This window comes from Triturus cristatus, chromosome 7 (assembly GCF_964204655.1).
Source record: "Triturus cristatus chromosome 7, aTriCri1.1, whole genome shotgun sequence".
Taxonomy (NCBI): domain Eukaryota; kingdom Metazoa; phylum Chordata; class Amphibia; order Caudata; family Salamandridae; genus Triturus; species Triturus cristatus.
The window spans coordinates 613,014,796-613,020,795 of NC_140590.1; the positions used below are offsets into that span (position 1 = coordinate 613,014,796).

Genomic DNA, 6,000 nt, shown 5'->3' on the forward strand with positions numbered 1-6,000 from the left:
TACCCCACAGCTGTCCACGTACCAATTCGGCAAAGACGCTGTGATACATCATCGGAATACATCATCGGAACTCCTCCATTGGAAGGCCTCCATTGCAGAAGCACTGAAGTCGAGACAAAAAGAATGCGGAAAACTCTTGAGACAATAAGCTAGGAGGCTTTTCTGGCCAGAACACCAGGTTTCTGTTCTTCAAATTGCCGTCCGTGAAATAAACGATGCAAAGGAGAAGAGTTATTTGAGGTAAGTAGTTACAGAAAAAAGGGAGAAATGTGGTACATTGCTGTTGCTGCCTGAGACTCCAATTGCTCTCTCCCATTCCCCAATGCAGTGTGTCATCATTAGGATCAGAAAGATTCCATTCTAAAAATCCTTTGCCAACATAGGAACAACGACACAACACAAACCCAACAACCTGCCATTACATAATTTCAAATAAAATTTAAAAAATCTTTGAATGTACTACAAAATCAAAAGTAAAATAATTTGCACTTAAAAATATTGCACACAACATTAAATAATAATAACTAAAATAAAACTAATAAAACACTACAAAATAAAAACAATATTCTACACAACTATGTTTGGAAACGAAAAACATTATAATGTACCTTAACAAACTATATTCCTACCCTGTATATTAAGTCCCACAATATTTTGACATTATATTTGAGTTGCACAATATATTCAATTTGATATTATCCTGGAACACTGTGATCTTGATATGCATCAGTATTAGTTCTTGAATGCCAAACATTTAAACAGTTAGAGGGGGGAACCAAACTGTGCAATCCTATAGGACAAAGCTTACAGAGATCACCTTACGAACGCAAAATGTATGTTGCCATTGAAAACACTAACATTGATTTGATGTGAATAAAGATGAATGGTGAATTGAACAATGCACAATTTTTCTGGCATGTGCTGATGAAGAATTTCATGTTATATGAATATCTGGAAACCACAGAGTTACAGGAGTTGAGCTTTCTCATTTTGTGCCCTGTCTAGTAAATCTTGCAAAATATAATGGAGTGCAAGACCCTATATTGGCCAGCCTACTTTACAAAGCATGACATAGGGGCATTTGAGGTCCAATTGGCTAGGATCCTCTGCTTATCCTTCCATACTCGGCATTGAAGGGAGATGAAAAGCTGCAATCCATATCTATCTTAACTTAGGTAGTGATTTGCCCAACTTTGACCCAGAGCTTGCATGCCAAAATCAACATCCCACCTCAACTGCTGCTCATTGCTGTTATTTCATTACATTGGTAGGAGTTAGGAACAGTTGCTGCATCACTAAGTGAGCTAGTATAACAAGCAAACCCAGCTCTTGAATGGCATTCTTTTAGACCTTTATCCACGACCAAGTATCAAGAATGTGAAGAATAGCCTGCTGCAGGTTCTTTGCTGTAAATGTTGTATAAGAGTAGACTACTCTCAGTCACCTTTGAAAATTTCTAAGTCTTGACTTGACTAATTCATTTTTTTTGCTGGCAGCTGATCCTGAAGAGCTCAAAGATGCCTATGCAGGTGGATGGAGAGCCGTGGGCACAGGGCCCGTGCACTGTCACCATCACCCACAAGACACATGCTCTCATGTTATCTCACTCGGGGGAGCAGTCAGACGATGAAGCATCCACCACATCCGAGCTGGAGGACACCAAGGAAGGAGACCAAACAGATGAAGAAATCTAGCCCGTCACTCACCTCCAATCCAAGAATTAGCAAACCGCCATAGTCACTACTTTTAATATTCTTCTTAGGCAGGTCATTGTGCTTGAATGTTATATGTTTCGCATCTTAGCAAATGCGTTTTCCCTGTTGTGAAGTGTGTTATGTACTGAGCCACACACAGGTAAGATATAATATTTTCTCTGCGTGGAAGCATATGGCTAAATTGCTCATTGAAAACTCTACTGAGTCATTTGCAAGCAGTTACTGCTGGATCCAATTTGTGCACAGGAATCCTGGACATTGGTCTACGTTTGTCCTAGCACAAAGAAGGAAGGTGTTTAAAAGGTTCAAAAGAAATCAAAACGGAAAGCAATGGACCAATAACTAGTTCCAGAGTTCAACTACAGCCAACTTGGATTTACTTTCCTAGCACTTCATTGTATTTCTAAAAACCCATGAAATCAGAATCTAGCAAAAAGCTTTAGTAACTGGTGAAGTTTCACCTGAGCAGAGACAAGGAGAAGTGTATTCTCTGTCTTATATAGTCCCCGTGTGTGGGTATCCTGTGTGTATTGTTCCGGTGGTAGATCTAGTAGTGTGTGTACATTAACAAATTAAGAACATTCAAGTGTTACCAACGGATAAGAGAACAGACATCCATTTTACTTCACTTTTAAACAAGTTTAAGGGACCATTTTACAATAATTGTTGTTTCTAAACCAAAATCATGCAGGTTTCAGATTCAAAACTACAATTCATAAACAGTGTGTTTATTCCAATTGAAATGTTAGTGTATCCTACTTAATAATAGTTAAAATATGCACTGATATTTTTAAAATGTGTAGATAAAGAAAATGCCTTCAGGAAATATAGCTATAAGGATCCTACATTAGAATCCTCTGTAACGTTATTTATATATTTATGCGTGAGGCAGAAGAATACTGTTGTTAAAATACAGCTCATTGTTGCCAAATATAACAAAGTAGCCAGGAGTATATCTGAAGTGGACGTGCCTGAAGCAAGAAAATATGGTGCATGGTTGCCATTTTCGATAGGCGCTTACAAGTGAGCAGGCATCATCCTAAAACTCCTTCTGCATTTCATACTTTAAATTCATTGTTAATGTTCCTGTTTCTTCACAGAAATGTGTATTATTTACACTATCATTGATTATGTCATTGTGACTCAGACTCTCTTCCTCTACCCTGGTCATTTGGCATCTCTTATCCTAGCTCTAAACACTCTACCATCAATTCTTTTAGAGTTTATAGTGTGCTACTTCAGAATGCTGAAATTCATCTGAAGAAAGAGTCCGCTTTAGACCCTTTGAAGGGTTGTTAGAGTCTGAGCGGTGAGGCAGAATCTTGCTCAGTGTTCTTCGGTGGCAAGAACATTATAGACAGGTTTGAAACATCATATCTTCACATCTTTGAACCTCATGCAGTTTGATTCGACTCTCAGTTGGCAGTTTAGAGCATCATTCTGTAGATAGGAACCCTAGACCCCCTAGAGTCTGGCTCTGTTTTTAAGATGTAGAAGCATATGTAGGTGAGGAGGTCTGCAATTGAGGAACAACGGTTCCTGTTTGTGGAACAGCAGGCGACTAAAGATTGTAATTATTTTGGGGTTTTTCCAGTAGGATTTGGAGAGAGTGCAGATGAGCTTAACCCTTACATTTACTGGAAGCCTATGAAGCGCTGATTTGATGTGGCTACATTTGCGAAGGTTAAGAAACATTTTGGAAACCTAACTTTATTATTTTTTTCATGTATTTTATTTATTGAGTTTTGTATAGCGCAAACTTGACCCAAAGGCATCAGAACGCTTTAAAGTGTTAGCACAGCAGCAATTACACGAGTTAAAAAGGAGTAAATAAAAATACATAGTAACAGTATATAAAAGAAGAATACGATAGACAGTAGGAAATGTGGACGATATATTTCTGAGGTAGTTATGGTAGGGTTTTGTGGAGGTAGGGGGAGTAGAACATAGTTTTTGTCCCGTGGTAGTGATGCCTAGATTTGTTTGGAGGGTGTGCGGTAAGAGCATCAGGTGAGTCAGAAGATTTGGGGGGAGGGTTTAGGTATTTATTGAGAAGTCATCATCTAAGTTATTTTCTGAAGTGCAAGAATGATTGATTGTCACGTAAAACCTGTGGCAGCGAGTTCTTGATTCAAGGAGTGTTCCCGGAGAAGGAGCCGGTGCAAGATCTTTCTTTCTTAAATTTGGGAGGAATCGGGAGAAGAGTGTTAAAGCTTTAAAGAGGTCTCTTTTGGCAAGCTTTTGATAGTTTGTTTGTGAGGTAGATTGATTTTGCAGTGTAGAGAGCGTTGTGAGTTATGCAGGCAGTTTTGAGTATACTTCTGGCCTCGATTGATAGCCAGTTGAGTTTCTTGAGAATGGGAGTGATGTGGTCAGAACGATTTTTCCCCAACAAAAGTCTGGCCGTTGAGTGGAGTGTAGCTTTCAAAGGGATTTTATGTGGAGATGTGTGGCTCAATGGTTAGAGCGGCAGACCCTGATGCAGAGGTCTGGCCCGGGACCAGGGTTCAATTCCCGCCTCGGCGGGTCTTGGGCTCAATTTCCTCGGACCTGTTAGTTCTCGCCTCGGTGTCTATTCTAATCATGGGTCCCACTCTGCAACTCTGGGCAATAGCTTGCTTAATCTCCACAACGGCCCCAACAGCGCTGGGATGCCTGGCTTCACCTTGGGGGTGCCCAGGAGTGGACATTTCACAGGGAAAAGCCAGGAAGGGTTTCACAGCGGTATGAGTTACAGCGCCAGGAGACCCTAATTGGGTAGCAATGCGCTTTACAAATACAAACATATTTACATGAGTTGTTTTTCTGGGGCGCCTGTGTTCATTGCATTACATTAGTCGAGCTTGAAGAGGACTAGGGATTACACCACATTCTTTAAGTCTTCGAGGAGGATGAAAGGTTTCATTTTATTTTAAGGTGCTTCAACATGTAGAAGGCACTTTTAGCTAAGGCATTAATATTCTTTTTCATGTTCATGTCTCTGTCAAGTGTAATGCCTAGGGATTTGACAGAGTTGGAGATGGATAGTTTGCAGTATAGTGCAGTGAGGTTGTCAAGCCAAATATCTATGGGAAAGGACTTTTCTTTCGGTTGAATGAAGAGGAGTTGGGTTTTATTGGGATTGAGCTTAAGATGGTTGTTGGTCAGCAAGGAAGAGGTTCCATATAGAGGTTGAATACGGCAGGAGACAGAATTGACCCTTGAGGAACTCCATGTTAGACTGATGTTGCTTTTGAGGTGGAGTTGTTTAGTTTGATTAGCTGTGATCATTGGTTGAGGAAAGCAGAACAGTGCCATTGATGCCTGCATGCTGTGAAAGGGTGTTTAGGAGTATGTCATTGTTAACGGTATCAGAGGCATCGGAGAGGGCCAGGAGGGCTAGGAGGCAGGCCTGACCATCATCTAGAGAACTGTGTAGATTGTCTGTGATGTTCAGCATTGCAGTCTCTGTTCTGCAGCCTTTCCTGAACCCAGATTGGAAAGTGTTGTGCAGGTTGAATTTTGCAATATGGTTGTTGAGTTGTGTGAGCACACATTTTTCGATAGTTTTGGTAAGGAGCGGGAGGTTCGTTAGTTATAGATCTGTAATTGTTAAGGTCATTCCGGTTGGCTTCTGGCTTTATGATGACGGGATGACTTGGCTGAGTTTGAGGGAGGTTGTCATGGAGCCGCTCAAAAAGGAAGAGTTAACGATTTTGGTACATGTAGAAGAGATAGTGTGACTAAGATTTTTGACAAGCACAGCAGGAAGGGGGTCGGAGATGTGTGAAGTTAGCTTCATGCAAGCGAGTAGTTTGAGGGCTACTTCTTCAGGGATATAGTCGAATTCAGCCCAAGCTGCATTATTTTTCAGTTGCAAGGGGTTGAGGTTGGTGTTTTGGATTTCAGAGGGGGAGAGTTTGGGGAGACGGCCCTTAGTTGGTGGTAGGGCATTGGGTGGACCCTCTTTGCTAGAGGGGGCATCTCTGATGTAGGGTGGGAAGGTGGATGGGTTAAGTGAGAGTTTGATGCTAGTTATTTTTCCAGAGAAGAATGTTGCGAACTCTTCACAGTGCTTAGTAGAGTCATTAATTGAATGTTGAGGAAAAGTGCAGGTTTGCTGTTTGAAGATGCTGAAGGGGTCTTTAGGTCTGTTCCTAGAACAGTCACGTTGTGCTCGGAAGAAGGAGGACTTTTCTCTGAAGATGTGGTTTTGTATTTTAGGTGTTCAGCTAGGGGTAGCGAACGATGAGTTAGCAAGAGTTGTTGTCTAGTTTCTTTCAGCCAATCAACGTTTTTACCTCTC

The 6,000-nt window shown here is 41.0% G+C and overlaps 1 protein-coding gene across 1 annotated transcript in view; it reads left to right on the forward strand.

The window, feature by feature from the left end:
- DGKE (diacylglycerol kinase epsilon) overlaps nucleotides 1–4,108 on the forward strand; it is a 151,940-nt gene extending 147,832 nt beyond the window's left edge. The window contains exon 11 of the mRNA XM_085617181.1: nucleotides 1,497–4,108. Coding sequence (XP_085473307.1) covers nucleotides 1,497–1,694 — 198 coding nt within the window. The 3' untranslated portion in view covers nucleotides 1,695–4,108. The remainder of the gene's footprint in view (nucleotides 1–1,496) is intronic.
- The last annotated feature ends 1,892 nt before the right edge of the window (nucleotides 4,109–6,000 follow it).